We start from the raw sequence: 17,787 nt of genomic DNA, 5'->3' as shown, positions 1-17,787 counted from the left end.
ATTTAGACAGGACAGCTGAAGATAGACAGGAAATATGGGGAGAGAGGGGAGGGGTTTGAGCACCAGACAGCATCAGGATTGGGAGTTGAACCGGGATCGGTACGACAAGGACTGTAGCCTTTGTATATGGGGCGCCTTCTCCACGCACTGAGCTTCTCTTGTGTCTCTGAATATTCACTTTTGATGGTTTATATAGTCGAGATTATTGGAGCGCACGCTCTAAGTTGACACTGTTTGGAAGAAAGAATTAACAAACTTCTACACATTGAAATACACTTTGACTTGAATGTTTAGTAAATTTAAGTTTTTACAGACTTTTACATCCTTTACAGAATTTTAAAATAATTGTTTAGGTGTTTATTTGATGTAAATACACTCAAATACCAACAATCCTAACTTTATTCTCTTCCTTGAACATTGTGTTCTGTAAAAAGTAGGCTACTGTATAACATGTAAAATCATCTGTAATGTACCTTTCAGCTGACTTAAAGACTAATTACATCCAACTGAATTTTTTCACTTTGGTTATCAAGGTTTCTGAATAAAGGTGTATATTAATCCAGCTATGCCTACAGTGATTTATTTTAACATGTTTCAAAGTTTGAGAGTTTCTTATGTGTCAAAAAAGCAATGGTCAATTGGATAATCCTAAATCATATTATCTAAAAAAAATTGCCTAAACTGCTCCAAGGATAGTTTCAAATGTCTGTTTCCTAAAGTGCAATTTTACACATTTTATTTGTCCATCAAATGAAAATTACTGAAGATGCTGTGATGTTAAAAATTATAAACAAAAACTACAAATCTATCACTGGTGAAATTGATGAAGAGAAAAGGTACACACAAAGGTGTGTGTTTAGTGTGTGTGTCTGCTGTTCACAGCTTTACATCCTGCTTGTGTTGCGTGAGGCTTTTAAACTGTTGTCTCTACGGCAACGTGGCAAAACGTCCAACATCCGGTTGGTGGCAGTGAATTTTTTTTTCTCCAAATTAACTTAATTTTACATGCAACTTTAGTGTTACCATTATTTACTACCTTTACTATACAATAAATACGTGTGTATAAAGTGTAAATTGTCGCAGCTTCCTGCTTCCGTTGATAGGCGGTTGTCTTGTCGAATCACGAAGCAGCAAATTCACCCAATCAGGTGGTGGTTGTGTTTTAGCCCCACCCAACCCGGTAGAGGCAAAATTCGAGTTGAACAGGATTCCAATTGAGTTTTACTTGTTTGTAAAAAAAAAACCCATTTTGAACAGATAAGAAGTTTTCTTCCGGGAGTTACGTCGTAATGTGGCCGTCATGAAGATGAGGAAGCTTGAACATTCTCGGTAGTCTTCGCTTTTTTGCTCAAATGTCAGTATTTTTAGCTAGCTGTAATTTTGAGCAAAGGTAAACAACTGCTAAGTAGGTCGTGAAGTTACCTGAGCAGCCATGGCCACGGAGGATAAACCTGCTGCAGGTGTGCGCTCTGGAAGAATGGATGTAGTTCGACACCTGAGGAACTTTGGGGTCAATCCTGCAGCTCTGGCTTTCGCAATGACCACACTGGGATCTTGCATGATTAACAACATATTCAGCTTCTACTATGTCAAACTGTTTATTAATAAGTATAATGTATCAGAGGGAGCCTTCCACAAATCACAAGTAAGTCTACTTCTTTTCTTGTTCTTTTCTGCTTTCTTTGAAAACACTAATGCAGTCATGATTGAAGTGACATTTTAAGGACGGTTTTGCTTCAGTTATACCATTGCTTGTTTCATGTGGAAGTTTCTCAGGTTGTTTAGGGCATTGTCTTCATTTTGTGGTTTCTTCCAAACAAATGCAAAATCTAAAGACAGTTGTTCTACAAACTTGAAGAAAAGTATCAAATACAAGCATTTGTGAAAACCAACCGAGAAAATGTTTGGTGTCTTTACAACATCACTCACAGACAATGCCTCTTACAATTGTTTCAGTCTGTTTATGGTTTAAAACATACCTTGATAATTATTGTTTGCTAAGCATTTATATCTCTTCAGGTGGTTTACATGGTGTGGAATGCAGTCAATGACCCACTCTTTGGATACCTTCAAGATAACTCCCGTGTGCCCTGCTGCTCTCAGCGTCGTCTCTCCATCCTGTATGGTGCTCCCCTCTACTCGCTCACGTTCCTCCTGGCCTGGTTCCCGTGGCGGACCTACGCCCCCGGTGACTGGTTGAGTGGCCTACACCTGACAGTGACACTGTGTGCTTTTGATAGCTTATTGACTTTTGTGCTGCTGGCACAATGTGCACTATTTGCAGAGATTTCCAGCCAGCATCAGAGCAGACTCAGACTTGTAAAGTACAGCCAGGTGAGAACTTTGTAACCTGACCACTGTCCTCATCTTCCTTGTGCATGCTCATGAGCTAACAGAGTAACTACACATCCCTTTAATACCCCCATCCTTTTCTTTCTCAGGTGGCTTCTCTCGTCGGCTCCTCCAGCATCCTCTTCTGCGGCGTGGTGTCTAAAAACATGGAGGACTTTGGAGCCTTCCAAGCCTACACGGTGCTGATCGCCATACTGAGCTGTGCCTGCATGCTCTATACTGGCTTCCACAGTGAGAGCCGCTTTGACAACAAAGGATCTGAACCAGAAGCACAGCAGTCTGGGGACCGGACTTCCCCCCAATCTGAACCTTCCCTCTCCAATTTAAGAACTCTGGTCTTGCAAATCCTGACCAACAGGGACTTCCTGACTTTTGTCGTAATGAACTTCTGCCAGGTCTTCATGTTGGCCTTCTTTAATAATTTTACCATAATTCTTACTGAGCACCTGATTCCTCCAAATGTGCTTCCATCACTGGCCAAGAGCATCATGTACGGAGCAGGATTCATCTGTCCACAGGTATTTTCCCTCAGTGTCTTACTAAATAAAAGGTCAAATGATGCATAATGTATTTATGTGTTTGTTCTGCTCCCTTGTCTCTATCCCAGCTGTTGGTATTGAGCTGTCAGAGTCTGCTCCACGGTCTTGGCTACTACAGGATCATCCTTTTAACCTTCTACACCGAGGCTGTGATGGCGGCCATCATGCTCGCACTCGGCCCTCAGCATTACTATATCCTGGCATTTTTCCTGACTGCTAACATGTAAGAATATTATATCATTAAAAAAAAGGTGATAACATGATCAAATCGCTCCTCTTCGATTGAATAATATCTTCACTCTCTCTCATATCGTCTATGCAGGGTCATCATTCAAGCAGCCTTCAGTCTTTTTGGCTTGCCTTTGGCTGACATCATCGACACAGATCTGCAGAAGTACAAACGCAGGTAGAAAGAAAATTTTTTATTATCCCACTTCTACTAATGCAGCTATCCCTCTCATGCAAATAAGTGCTCTACATGTGGTGTGCCAATATGTCCCTGCAGCATTGTGTTTTTTGTTTTCATAAAAATTTAAATTCAGCAATAGCATATTTTGTAACAGGCCAAATAACCAAACATTCAGATGTTTCTAATGAAGTCATCAGATACATGTATTGCATTAAATGTGTGATGGCATATTTATTCTTTATTTTTGTTGTGATTTTTAACAGTTCCCCACTCTCCTCCATGGTGTTTGGGACGAATGCTCTGTTCACAAAACCCGCTCAGTCTCTGGCTCCCATGATCGTGCTTTATATCCTCAACCAGTTTGGATACGAACGGCTGAAGAGCGCAGGAGCTGATTCAAATCAAAGGTACAGGAAGTTTTTTTTCTCCTTGATTCAACAGTTAAGATGAACCAAAATAATCAAACTTAAAACTGAAATTAAGATCGCGTAGATGGACGGTTTATTCAGTCCTGTGCCACGTGTGGCTCCTGTTTTTATCACCTAAATTACACAAACATTTTAAAAGTGAAGTTCCCCATCCAGTAATCTTCATGAATAGATGTCAAGGATGAAGAGATTGCCTTCTAACACTGGCTTTTCTTCCAATAGATTTATTGTATGATACATAATCTACAGCATATAATTGGAAACATAAATGCACACACCTGACATTTAACAAAAACTCAACATTAAAACAAAAGTTTTTGGTTGAAAATGTTTCTAAATCTTTTTCATGTTTCATCTTAATGTTTGAATAATACACATGAACACAGTCCAAGCTTAAATGTGTTGTTACAGTTTAAAATATGAGTGATGACATCATGCAACAAGTCTTACAGTCAGTGACCCCCAAATGCATTCTCTTCATTTCAATGACAAAATGACTCCTTTTTACAGCGACCTGGAGAGCCTCCACTATGTCATGTTTTACTTGGTGTGTCTGGTGCCAATGTGCATCGCTGCTCTGCAGGCCGTGGCTTGGAGGCCGTTCTCTATCCGCAACAGTCACACAGTTGAAACAAAGTACATTGACAACTAACTTTTGTACTTCACAATCAAAGGAAGCCTGGGGATATTTCTTTAGCAGGGGTTTGGGAGAGATATAAGGTTTATAATAATGTGTAAATGAATGTATATTTAAGAAATTCCATATTTAGATAGATGCAGTTTATGATTTAACTGCATATAAAGAATTGTAAATCAACTGTCTCCTCCTACAGGCTATGCAGACCAAACAAAGCCTTAAAATCCTCTTCCCCTGACAAAATCCAATTTCCTGAAGCTTAGTTTGCAATAACCTCTACAACTAATAAGCAGCAACATATCATAGACCGTTAATTCTCTGCAATAAAAGGATTAGATCATCAGGGTCCTAAAAAAACATTTTTAGTTCACAGGAGAGGGACTTGAAAGATTGAACATTGAACACACATATAACTCAACAAGATTCATTAGAAGTTGACATACATGTATTAGCAGAATGCCCAAACAGAAGTGATCAATCCTCCTTTAAATAAAATGTGGTCATCTCTCATTGATGATGACAGTGACATCCAATCAGAAAGATATAAAGCCTATAATGAAGTGTAAGTTTGAGCAGCAGAGTGTAACAGCTCTTGAACCAACACAGCACACAGTATAAATTTAACTAATATTAAAAAAAAATCGTATCTACATCTTACACATTCCAGGGTTGATCATGGTTGAAAGTAATTGTATTTTTAAATACAAACACACAACGTTCATTCTTAAATCTGTGATGTTGTCTGAGTGTAGATGATGTGGTTCTAGTAAATCCATCTGTGTGGTGAGTAGTGAAGGAAAGCTAAAGCACTTTATTGACACGTTTACGCTCATACACACATTTCAGCCTGCTGATTCAGAAGTGATTCACAGCCACGGCTCACATGGTTAATGCAGACGTCATCAAAAGCTGCAACTTTCAGAGAAAGCTGCCTGTAAGGCTTCTGTGAAGGTTGCACATATTCGGTTTTGTTTCGATAAGTGAAGCAGGCTAATATGAGTGTTCAACTAAATTAACACTGTAAGAAAAAAAATAGGATCACCTTCATTTTACTTCACAGAGGACAAGAACTTTAAAAGGGACTGAGACTTATTTGACTTGATTTATTTTCACTTTGATATCAAAATGTTTTCTGATATTATTGTTGCCTTTATCATACACAAAAGAAAACAAGACGGCTACAAACAAGTGACATCAGGCATCTTTAAGAAGTGGCTGCAGTCATCTTTGCAATACCTACTTACATAAAAATAACAAAGTGTAGCTTTAACTCCATACATGCTCAACAGTGCAGGAATTCAACATGGTGCTATGAACTGCAATAACATATGTACTGACTTTGAGCTGAAATGTTCAGTGAAACATTGTTTTCAACATTCAAGCTCAGAGAGGATTTCTCTTACATTACATTACATATACATCGTTTACATTTGGAGCGTAACGGAGGAGAAGAGAACAAATTCTCAGCTGAGGATGTTTGAGAGCCGGCATAACAAAAACAACATCCTCTTTGACTTTGATTAAAAAGTTTACAGATTATGCTTGTGTGCCTTTTAGCAAATACACATGGAAATCATTTCTTAACAGAATTGAACATCGGGATGCCTCACAAACAAATCAGAGTTTGAAAAAAGCCTTACTCTACATATTTTGTAAATAGGTGAGAAAAGACACTCCAACAAAACAAAACTGCCTTATCTCTGTAAATGAAACATTGTCCAATGTAAGTAGTGGTGAAAACATTTGTACTGTGCCTTTGGTTACCAAAGTTTTTGATTAAAAGTGTATTTGTTCACATCCATGCCCAGGATTCTTTTTTTTTTTTTACATGTTTACAGGTTTGTTTCTTTTTTTAAAGGTCTCTTTTTTTTTAGAGATAGGACAGTGGAAAGAGTCAGAACTAGAGAGAGAGAGAGTGGGGAATGACATGCAGGAAAGGAGCCACAGGTGGGATTCAAACCCAGGCTGACCGCTTGGTATTGATCGATAAATTAGATGATCTTGATATCATGTCATGATCTGTTATCAAATGAGGATTTGTGTGTCTGCTAACAGTTTTAAGTGCACTTTTATACATTTTCTTACCACTTTCATTTGTTGAAACATGATCAGTGTGTGCCTTAACTCTGCTGTCTTCTACTTTCTGTTTCCTAAAGAACATGTGTACACAGTATTTGTCCATCAAGCGACTTTCTCTTTGACATATGGCCTGGTATTAAAAAGAAGGACATTCGTAAAGGTGCTCTCATGGTCAAAATAATCAACAGGACATATTTAAAACTACAAATCCCATTAGAGACAACTGTCCCTCTATCACTGCTTAAACTTGAGAGAAAAGGTTCAGTGAGTCAGGACCTTCAGTCTGTGGTTCTTGTGTCCGGCTTCATGAAGACATAACTCCCTGTGGCCTTGGTTGATGATGTCATTTCCTCCTTTTGTTTCATGACTTTTGTGTAACCTCTCAGTCAGATGACGGCGGTCCAAATCTATTTTTTAACATCAGTAAATGACAACTCAGATATTTTGATAGATGTCATCAGGTGAGCCGTTGTGATCCGCCTGCCAAACAGAAACCAAAAACAAGATGTCATGTCAGAGATGGTAAAATAGCAGATTTTCCATTCATGCTGCAACACAAGCTGTGCAGAAGTTCCATCTTTACTCAATCTGTGTGTTGACTAAATCAAGCGGCGACATGCTGCAACGACCTTCACCTCGCCAACGTTAACTACTGTCACTACTCACGGCTCGTTTGTTCCTCTTCAAGTTGTTCCTGCTGTTTATTTCTTGCAGTACGTCACGGAATTGTCTTTTTTTAGTTGAGTTGTTCTGTTTGGAAAGTTCAGAAGAAATTCATTACAAAACAAAAGGCATTTTGAGATTTCTTGTACTTCATGTAGTGTTGTAAGAGCCTCTTCCTGTGCAGGTTCCTGTGCCTTGTTTTTTTTTTTGACACATTTTGGCTTTTTCCCGTTTTAATAAACACGTAACTGGAAGAGGATTAAGGCCACGTGTTGGAAATGTATTTACAGTCTCAGTTTCACGTCAGAGTTCTGAGTTTATTTCCAGAATTAGATTGAACTTCTGACTTTTACCTTAGAGTTTAGATTTGAAGATCAGGAAATTAGAAATGTTCATTTTTATTTATTCTCTATAATAAATGCAGAATTCTGAGAAAGTAATAATAAAGTTATTCTACTGTCACAAGATTTAAGTCAGAATTATAATAATATAATAATACATATATATATATAAAAAAATATATATATTTTACATACAACCTTAAAACTCTTCCAGAACTTATAAAACACATTAAAACACTAAATAGGACACGTATCCACAACCTTCTGAGTTTTGGTGATCCTTCGGCTGACGCCCATTCTGCAGCCGTACTAGAACAAAGAGGAACAGGCCGATTTCACATCATAACATTTTATTTTTCAGTCTTGTTTGTGTGAATTCTGATGGATCATTAAAATGCATAGAATTGAAAATAATGAGTTATTTACCTTCTTGATTATAAGTGTCACTAGTGCCAAGCTGTAGAAGGCCAGGAGGACAAATGAAAACCACAGGAGAATATTCCTCACCATATATTTTTCTAAAAAACAAAAGACAAACGCTCATCTCAATCCTCAAAACCAAACCAGTTTTCTCTTAAAAACACTCGTACCTCTCACCACCAGGGTTGTACCCAGCGCCACATACGGTTTGCCCTGCACCCCTGCAGCACAGTAGTAGATCCCGCTGTCATTAGTATGAAGGAACTTGATGTGTAAAGACTCTCCTTCCAGGCTGTACTTCGGAGGCTGCGGGATTAGACGACCATGTGAGTGTTCTCTGAAAGAGAACCACTCGTAGCTCTGGCCTCCGGTGAGACAGTGTGGTTTTATGTTACACCAAAGAACAACGCTTTGTCCTGTGTTTTGCCAGACCTCCTCGACTGGCTTCGATGAGCAGCCTTCATCCTTCTCCATGCTCTCTAGAACAAAAAGAAGGATACAGACAACAGATCACACAGGTCCTATATCTCCTAGTCCACAATACTTCAGAGAGTCCCCTGAGTTGTTTTTTGAATGGAAGCTGTGATTTTATAAGTAAGTGGAGCAATAAGAAGATTGTTACCTGAAGTACATAAGACCCAAAGACATCTTACCTGTTACTGGAAGGCTGAAGAGAAGGACAGAACACCAGAACAGGCGGACCATGTTTGTAGCTTGAAAGCTTGTAAATGATATTTTTTCAGTGCATGAGGCTGTGGTATAGGTTTGCAACATGGGAAGTGGGTATATTGCACTTCCTCAAGACTTAAGTTCCTGCTTCTGCTTAAAAAAACACGACTAAGTGTAAAAAGAAATACAAAAAAAGAGAGAGGGAATTTTTAATTTGGCTGTTTGGCAAAACTGAGCCACCATTACTCTAAAGAAAACAGTGGCTCATTTTTAATGCATCATGTTCAGTATTTGTCTTGTAAAAAATGACTGTCTTAAAGGATGTTCAACTTTCTCAAAATAACAATTTACTGTTTTAAAGTGTACAGTTTTGGTATCGTGTGATTCCACTACAACCAAATAACATAGGATTTGTGAATCTGTGTCTAAAGTGAGCTCCACCCTTGCCTGCTAAGCTTCCTCTCACTATTTTTTTAGATAAATACTGAGATAAATGATGCTGATGCTCCCAGAAACTCTCTAAGAATGAGTCACAGAAGTAAAATATAATCTTAGTCTCAGACATGAACCAATACAGCAGCTAAAATATAGTAATAGCATATTAAACATGACATCAAATCAAATGTAATACTTGGTAGAAAGATTTTACAGTAAAAGTTGAATGCATAAACTTTGATATGAAAAAGTTGTGCAATGTTGCAGATGTACTTATTCAATCAGCTCTGAAGCAGCTTTTAAAAGAAGTGTATATATGCAGTGATGTGGACAGAAACACATCAGTAATGAATATATAAAACAGGATGTAAACAGGTAGACACAAAGTAACAAGGTTAGTCAGCATGTTTAGCCAGTGCATGTCTATGTGCATTAACAATAAATACAGCACTGAATATAGTTTCTGTACTTGACTTGTCTTGTAGGGCTGGGAAATTTATCGAGTTTTCACTTCAAGTACAATGTTGGCTTCCCACGATCATGAAAACAAGATAATCAAAAAGTGTTCAGAATGTTTTAAGTGTTTTTAAGTTCGATCATTGCATGGGATCCTGATGTTGCAAAAATCACTGAGTAATCATGTTTAAGAATCATGATCACAATATCAATGAAATAAAACCTGAATTTGATTTTTCGCCATTATCGAGCAGCCCTACTGTCTTGTACAGCTTCCACATTTAATGTGTTAATGCATCCAAAATGATATGTTAAAGCTATCTCTTTGAGTTTTTAATCTCTTATTACAAACTCATAATATCCATAATGTAAAAAAAGCACTGCCAGTTATTACAAATTTAAGAAATCCTGTATGAGGTTTAGATGTTAAAGGGTTAATGCACGTGCACTGTTACCTTTCATTAAATCTCAGTTGGACGTTGGAGTCATGATATCTACCTTTTATTTAAACACAGAAACAAACAGCTTTGTCATTTTCTTCTAGGTAGTGGTCCCCACCCAGAGTAATGTCCTACCTCCACCATGCAGGGCTCTGTGGGCGGGTTCATTTGGTGCTGACGGTCAGGTTTCTGGTCCAATCAGAACCCCGCTTTGTGTTTTTTCACGCCCCCTTCCACGTCGACCTGCACTCTCGCCATATTTTCAACCGTGTGAATCCCGCAGCCCGGTTAGCGACTGAGTCCAGGAGGAGAAAGCATTGACACAAGAAAGCATTAAGTGTGAATCTTCAAAGGGGAAAAGGTGACAGCTGCGTGATCTTCCTCTCTGCGTCTGTGAATCCTTCAACAATGAACGTGTTCAGACTGACAGGAGACCTCTCTCATCTGGCTGCTATCATCATCCTGCTGCTCAAAATATGGAAGAGCAGGTCATGTGCAGGTGAGCCACTGGTATATTTTAGTATAACAGAAGCTACACTGCTATTTTGTTAACGTTACCGGAGAACTTAGTCATTGTTGACCTCTAAAGTTGTGTCTTTTTATCGGTGTCTCCTGTAGCTAGCTAACGTTAGCATAGCGGGCTACATGCTTACGGTCCACACTCATTCATTTGAGCCAATGGCTAACAGCGTTAGCATTGAATGTGCTAACTACCGATAGGATCCAGAAGCTGCAGTCATATTGAGTCGAAGTCATCTGCTAACTGGAAATATATAGTAAGTTTAATAACGAAATGTGAAATAATAATGCTCACATATGCGCACATGTTTAAATGATTTCAGCACATAGTTAACTAAACCAAACGCTGTGGGATGGTTGACTTAGTATGTTGGTTGCCTATTTAATGCATGACTGAGTATAAAGCTGCAGCTCATTTGTTTATGGTGTTTTATTTCCAGTTGCACCGATTTGTTTGGTTTCCCTCGGTTAATTTGTGGGTCGGTGCTCGACTTCTCTGGTCTGACATGTGACGTGGCGGTCTAGAGGGCGCTACGGAAGCTACTAATCTGCTCTAAAAAACTTTATAATACATACATGACTAAACAGTTGAGGTGCAATTTCCTGCCACGTTTGTTTTCTGACTCTCCCACGAATCTGACGTGTATATAGTAAACATTGAAACACGCAGATAACAGTGATTTGTGGATGCACAGTGCAGGAACATACTTTGTTGTGAGGAGAATTGGCTCTCTTGTTTGTGTTACTTATGTCTACATGCTCGAGTTTTTGTTATTTACTTCTCTTTGGTTCTACATGTTAGGATTAACATTGTAAAGTTACATTTATGGACCTGGAAATGATTAATTCAACCCCTTTCAATCAAACACTTTCTGCTGGGCCCCCCTTTGACATGAAAATATCATAAGCCCCCCCACCCCCACCCCCACCTTTCACCTTCCACAGCGACATATCTGCATACACTAAACACTCGGTCAGCTTTAGTCACCCTCTTGGCAAGAAATGCCTTTATATTTAGAATGCATCTCAAACTTTGGCTGCAAATGACAGAATATCAACTTCAGTGTGACAACAACAAAAAACTAACAAACTCATTTTAAAGAGAAAGTAATAACTGATACCATAACGTGAAACACATTTGTAAACTCTCTGGTGTAGATTCATTTTCAGCCTTACGGTCACCTGGAAGCCCCTTTAACAAAATGTGCCATGTTTTGCTAGCAGTGAAAAACGATGTGCATTGTTTTTGTTAAGCCTCTCTCTCCCCCCCCCTGTCATAACTCCAGGCCCTCCCAGGGGTCCTGCGCCCCACTTTGGGAATCACTGCTCTAATGGGATATAAAGGACAATCGCGCAAAGTGCAACACGGGAGAGATTTTATTTCTAGGACACCCAATAGACACACAATCCGCAGAAATAACACTAACGAAATACACAACAGAGAAATATAATGACAATATTAATTAACTGAAGGTGTGTATGAATCATCAGAGAAGAGGGCAGAGTGTACTTTACACATCTTTCACATTACAGGAAGGGAAGAGATAGAACAGCAGAGAGGTGGAAGCCTGCTTATCCTATGATGAACCATGGGGGCCTGAAGCCCACCTGAGCATAAATAAGGGGATAAACAATCAGGGGTGCATTTTGGAGAGGATCCCATGCTTTCATATATGTAATCGACTCCCTCCTATTGGCAGTTAAAAGTTTCCAATTAACTTCACCTGCAAATGTTTTAGGACTGAGGGCACAAAAAAACATGTTTGTTCCACCCAATTGAGAGCATCTCAGACACATTCAGAACTTAAGAGTGTAAAGTTTAGGCATTGCTAAGGTAAGAGAAATATGCTCACACTTTATGTAATGTTTTAAAATGTTACTATTTTTATCTGTTATTAAAAAAATGAAAAGGAATAAAGTTATATTATGTGTTGGCCTATGAGGTGGCTGATCTTTTCTTTTTTTTTTAAATAAAAAAGTCATCCAGTTACCAGTAGAGGTCACTGTTCAATAAGGAAAATCAAATTCATGATTTGTCAGCACTACTCTACAAAGCTTCTGTGAACTAGCTGGAGACTTTGGCACACCAAACTAAATGGGTGAATTTGTTATTTCTGTCCAAGGTATCTCTGGAAAGAGCCAGATCCTGTTTGCCATAGTGTTCACCACACGCTACTTGGATCTGCTGAGCTCCTTCATCTCCCTCTATAACACATGCATGAAGGTAAGACATCCGTCCTGTCCCAGTTCAGACCATTAGCCTCCTGGTCCAGGTCTTGCATTCCTCCACAGTTCCTTCAGTACAGAGTGTTTCCATTCTCTTCCCCAGGTGATCTACATCGGCTGTGCGTACGCCACAGTCTACCTGATCTATGTCAAGTTCAGGGCCACCTATGACGGCAACCATGACAGCTTCAGGGTGGAGTTCCTGGTGGTTCCTGTCGGGGGTCTTGCTGTTCTGATCAACCACGACTTTTCTTTCCTGGAGGTGAGTTTAACCTCCTGTGTTGTTGCAAACCTGAGAAATAAGTCATTGATAAAGAGCTGAACGCCATACAGTGTAAATATCATGTATATTACTTTCGAATGAACAAAAGTAACTTCATCTTTTAAATCACTGCCAATCATCTCTAATCCGTCATCAGATCCTGTGGACGTTCTCCATCTACCTGGAGTCGGTTGCGATCCTCCCTCAGCTTTTCATGATCAGTAAGACCGGCGAGGCAGAGACGATCACCACCCACTACCTGTTCTGCCTGGGCATGTACCGGACCCTCTATCTCTTCAACTGGATCTGGCGTTTCTACTTTGAGGGCTTCTTTGACATGATCGCCATTGTGGCCGGTGTGGTCCAGACAGTCCTCTACTGTGACTTCTTCTACCTTTATGTCACCAAAGGTGGGTCTCCTTTTGGTATCATCCGTTATTACAAGAACCCAATTAAACAGAAAAAAGAGCTCACTTATCAGGAAGCAGCAGTCAGACGTATCTACTTTAATTTTAGTTTATTAATTCTTTGAATTTATAACTTTTTTTACTTTTGTTAAAATATGATCATAAAGGGACATCTATGTGCTCGAGCTGTGTCGGCAGCATTTCTTTTTTAAATTATATTTGTGGGTCTTTTTGCCTTGATTACATTTGACAGCTGATGAGAGACAGGAAATGTTGGGAGTAGAGAGTGGGTGGGCCACGGTCGGATTTGAACCCACGACTGCTGCGCTGAGGACTACTGCCTCCGTACGAGTCATGACCGCTGGGCTATTGGCGCCCCCTGGGTCGGTAGCTTTGATAGCATTTTTTGATAGTACATATTGGGAAAAAACAAAACAAGGAAACTTGTGCAGGACAGGTAAGAAACTTGAGTGGGCTTGTTTGAGGACCGTCCTTAGACAAAGTAAAAAAAACAGGAGTTATTGTATGTTGGGCCAAGAAACACTTATAAGGGTTGTCTTCTCTGGAAGTCAAATGTTATTTCTATTTCAAATCGGTCAGTTATTAGCAACGATTTGAGCATATCTTTGTGACTTTGATGATAATAATAAAAAAACTCAACAGCCTCATCAGTTTAAACTGTTTGGCACTACATATCAGTTAAACAATGTTTTTTTAATGTGAAATTTAAAGCCCAATAACTACATACACCTGTGGCTTAGATTAATAAATACAAACTTTTTTCTGAATGCCATCAACACGCTAACTCTAAAGAGGTAGGGGCTTTTTACATGGTTTATTTGTGTGGTCATCAGTGGTCACCGTCTTTGTAGTTTTTGTAAAAGTTGTCGTTTGAGCTCTGACTTTTTTGACCACTTTGGGTTTTCACTTTTTTGAATCAATAAAGTTTTTCCTCAAACAGCCACAGTCAAACATGTGAAGAGCCTTTTCATGCTCCTCAAGTTTATCTTAATGCAACGCTCACATGTCTATACGTCTTTTCAAAGCGTCATTGACTGGTTTAATCATTCTTAGTATCCACGTTGGGCCTGAGGCCATCGATTCTTAGTGTAACTTTGACGTAACGATCCTTTTTCCAGGCAAAACCGCTTTCTAAAGTCCAGCTGCAGCTAATCAGAGTGTGTAGCATTCTTAGATACAGAAACATGGTTTTCATCCACAGTCACAGTCATTGAAGTACAAGCCTCCCTTTATATTTAACTAATAATGACGCTCCATAGTGACACAGGGAGGAAACATGCTTTTTGCTGGACACACAAAGGAGATTTTGTGCGAGGATGACGGTAAAGTTTGAAATACGCACTTGATCTGGCTAACGTTGTATTAGCATCGGCTGAACTTCAAAATCCTTTTTTCTTGTAAAAGAAGGACTGTGGTTTAGATCGTATCCTCTTCCGTACAGTTACATTAGAACAAAAAAAAGGCTTGTGTGTGAATTCAAGACAGTCAGGTCTTTGCTTCTCTAATAATACACTCTTCATTAACGTCATGGTGCTGCTGAAACCTTCGCTTCTTACTCACCTGTAGGAGCACGTTTTGTTATGAAACAACAGAGAAGAAGAAAAACAACCATCTGTGCATTAATTACAGCTGATACTAGAACATATATCTTTTTGAGTCGTTCTTTGTTCTAACATTTTAAATAATACAGTAGTTCATACCTGTAGGAACGCAGGAACCTTTTCTGCATGTCTAACTTAACTTCCTCTTTGAGAGAGTCTGCAGAGGTTATTCTCGAAAAGACAGGGAAATGCAGTTCTCCACAGCATCTTTCTCAAACATGTGGAGTTCCCAGAAACAGTCTGCAGGAGGAGCGCCGTAGGGATCCGTTTGAAAAAGGAACATGTCTATTAGAGGCAGATCTATACAGCTTATACATCAAAACAAATGCAGCCTTATAGCAAAAATATATACTTTTATATACGTTTTGTCTTTGCCCCAGTTCAGAAACATACATAAAGATATAAATACATAAAGTAGTATCAATATTCAGAGGAGGAAGGAGCATTTTTTAATATGTTTGATGTTTTGTAGGTTTATTTAGAAAGCTAGAAAACTAAAGATGTGCAGGACAGAGATAAAAAAATACAAAAAATCAGGGCTAATCTTCCTTTAGTGATGTTGTCAAGAAGGAAAAAAATAGCTTAAACTCAGCAGAACACCCAGTGTTTCCCCAGTGTTTGCCCCCCTTGAAGGTCAAGTTAATAACAAAGATTTTTTATTTTTTGGGCTTTTTGTTCCTTTGTTGTAGAGATAGGATAGTGGATAGAGTCGGAAATCAGGGAAAGAAGTCATTTCAGGATACCTTTCCCATATAAAAGGACATCTGTCATTAAAAGTAACACATAAACACCAAGATTGAAGAAGTGTTTGTGTCGGTGTCCCCCCAAAGCTGTAAACCTAGGGGAAACACTGACACCTGTTTTCAGGAATCACTGCCGTCTCCTTTACTCACTGTGATCATTTAAGCTATGTAAGTGTCATTTACCTCATCTTTAAAGTTCTTTGTGTGGTTCAAATGGAGACTGGAATGTACACGAGGAACTATAAACGTGCATCAAACGTGCACTGTATTCCTGAAAAGTTCCTTGTTTCATTTTAATGTACGATAAGGGGCGACTTCTAAACCCAAATCACTGAGACTCCCTTCAAAGCCCCTCAGTAAAAGGAAATTGGCATTTCGCAGCTATGAAAGTAAGTCGCTGTAAATGATCAATTTCTCTCCTTGTCATCTCTCCCTCAGTGCTGAAAGGCAAGAAGCTGAGCCTGCCAGCGTAAAGACGTACAGGAGACGAGGACTCCCAGCAGACTCAGGGGGTGTGGAGATGACTTCATGGAATCTCGTGACCTACAGCAAAAGATGCCTGAGACAGAGAGACAACTATCGGGGGAGGGAAATAACACTAGTCTTCTTCTACTTGATGATTGCAGATCGAACTGGTAAATTCCAACAAACACCAGAGCTGAACAAAGATCATCCCGGGTCAACCTTTGGATTTCTGTGTTCAGCATCTTGCCTTAAACTTCTTTTCATCGCTGTTCAAATAGGAGGAAAGGCTTCTTTTTTTTTTTCTTTTCTTTTTTTTTTTTTTTTACATGTGAGGTGTACACGCTTTATTTTTTTTATTTTTTTTATAATGTCACAAATAGGGTCGACTGAGACGCACCTTGTTTGGCTTGTTAATGAAATGCACAAATGTACAGTCTTATTACAAAGTGAGAAAAAGAGTAATGTATCTGAGTGCCTGATGAGGATTATGTCCGCTTTCTCACAATATTTCTCCCCTTTTCTTTTTTTTACTTTATGATTTTTAAATGGTTTAGTTAACTGTAATCCCTGTACCCAAGAGGCCAACAGCACGAGCTCCTCACTATCCATTTAGTAAACTCTCTGAACATTTTATCTTCTCTAAATATCTACGCCTATTTGTAAGCAGAACGTATGAGAGGGTTTGTAGGTTTAAAAAAAAAGAAAAGAAAAAACATTTAATAAAATGCTTTAGTTGCCAGCAACCTTGACGGTTTAGATGTCAGTATTTTAAAATAGTGGCCATCTTACTTGGAGTCAAACATTTCACGTGTTTGTTTATTTTTTTTAAAATCTTTTTTGCTCAGCTTACTTTGTAAAAAAAACAACAACTTAAAGGCAGTAATTGTTCTACAGCTTTAATATAGATGTCATACAATCTTCAAACTATGCTACATCACATTTCAGATGTAGACCAGGCACGAGCTGTGTTTCTAGTATTGCACCTCCGTAACCAACAGTGAATAGTGAGTTTTCTTACAGGTGAAATCAGTGACGTCGGAGTTAAGCAATAATGATGAATGACTGATCATGTCTCTCACACACGGGGACGAGAAGTGTGAGGAAGGAGTGTAGGTGTTTGACGGGACGGGGGAATCCCCACCTGCACTCCAGTGGTGCCATTTCAAAGTTTAACTGTATGTCGAGTTTGAACAATGAAAACCGGTTTGACATTAAGCAGGTGTGGTGATGATGATGATGATGATGATGGTGCATTTCTATTGACTTTAAAGGCCTTGTGTCAACTCCAATTTGTTTTCCAAATTAGTCATTCCTAAAGGAGTATTTCAATTTCTATATTTCTTTTTTTTGCATGATACCACCTCCATTAAAGATTTTATGAGAATCACTTTTCAGTGTTGCTCTTCTTTGATTTAAGTCATGTTGGACCTTCAGCAAGTAGACGAACAATGGATGGGTTAAAAAATGCTGCTTATGTCCTTTTCACACATGCACTCCTGAAACTTCTCCAACATCCCCCCTACTCCTTGAGGGGGCGTGTCTATGTTCAACAACATGTTATGTGCATTAGCAGATAGAAGGGCCAGCCCTGATGATGGGGAATGTGAGCCTGATGAACATAGGGTCTTGTTTTTAAGGGGGAGGGGGATTTCATGTTAATGAGGGAACCTAGGGA

At 39.0% G+C, this 17,787-nt stretch overlaps 3 protein-coding genes across 4 annotated transcripts; 2 read left to right on the top strand and 1 right to left on the bottom strand.

The window, feature by feature from the left end:
- The first annotated feature begins 1,175 nt into the window (after positions 1-1,175).
- Positions 1,176-5,892, top strand: mfsd13al (major facilitator superfamily domain containing 13a-like). Its single transcript, XM_061065788.1, has 7 exons — positions 1,176-1,645; positions 2,020-2,334; positions 2,442-2,870; positions 2,960-3,114; positions 3,214-3,297; positions 3,564-3,707; positions 4,239-5,892. Exons 1-7 carry the CDS (start codon positions 1,433-1,435, stop codon positions 4,378-4,380), a joined length of 1,482 nt encoding a protein of 493 aa, XP_060921771.1. The 5' UTR covers positions 1,176-1,432; the 3' UTR covers positions 4,381-5,892.
- On the bottom strand, positions 5,454-8,655 carry si:ch211-139g16.8 (uncharacterized). 2 transcript variants are annotated; one of them, XM_061065789.1, is made up of 6 exons: positions 8,522-8,655; positions 8,033-8,347; positions 7,875-7,966; positions 7,710-7,757; positions 7,111-7,194; positions 5,454-6,924 (listed from the first exon to the last, which is right to left on the bottom strand). In XM_061065789.1, exons 1-6 carry the CDS (start codon positions 8,640-8,642, stop codon positions 6,880-6,882), a joined length of 705 nt encoding a protein of 234 aa, XP_060921772.1. In that variant the 5' UTR covers positions 8,643-8,655; the 3' UTR covers positions 5,454-6,879. The 2 variants fall into 2 exon arrangements, with proteins under 2 accessions (XP_060921772.1, XP_060921773.1); XM_061065790.1 differs by having other exon boundaries at positions 8,039-8,347.
- Positions 8,656-10,106: 1,451 nt separating this feature from the next.
- Positions 10,107-17,499, top strand: LOC132953864 (ER lumen protein-retaining receptor 2-like). The gene is made up of 5 exons (XM_061026214.1): positions 10,107-10,367; positions 12,511-12,611; positions 12,717-12,875; positions 13,033-13,285; positions 16,086-17,499. Exons 1-5 carry the CDS (start codon positions 10,277-10,279, stop codon positions 16,118-16,120), a joined length of 639 nt encoding a protein of 212 aa, XP_060882197.1. The 5' UTR covers positions 10,107-10,276; the 3' UTR covers positions 16,121-17,499.
- The last annotated feature ends 288 nt before the right edge of the window (positions 17,500-17,787 follow it).

The sequence above is a fragment of the Labrus mixtus genome, chromosome 20 (genome assembly GCF_963584025.1).
Source record: "Labrus mixtus chromosome 20, fLabMix1.1, whole genome shotgun sequence".
Lineage (NCBI taxonomy): Eukaryota > Metazoa > Chordata > Actinopteri > Labriformes > Labridae > Labrus > Labrus mixtus.
The sequence above is the reverse complement of the archived record's forward strand: the minus strand, read 5'-3'. Positions and strand labels throughout refer to the sequence as shown.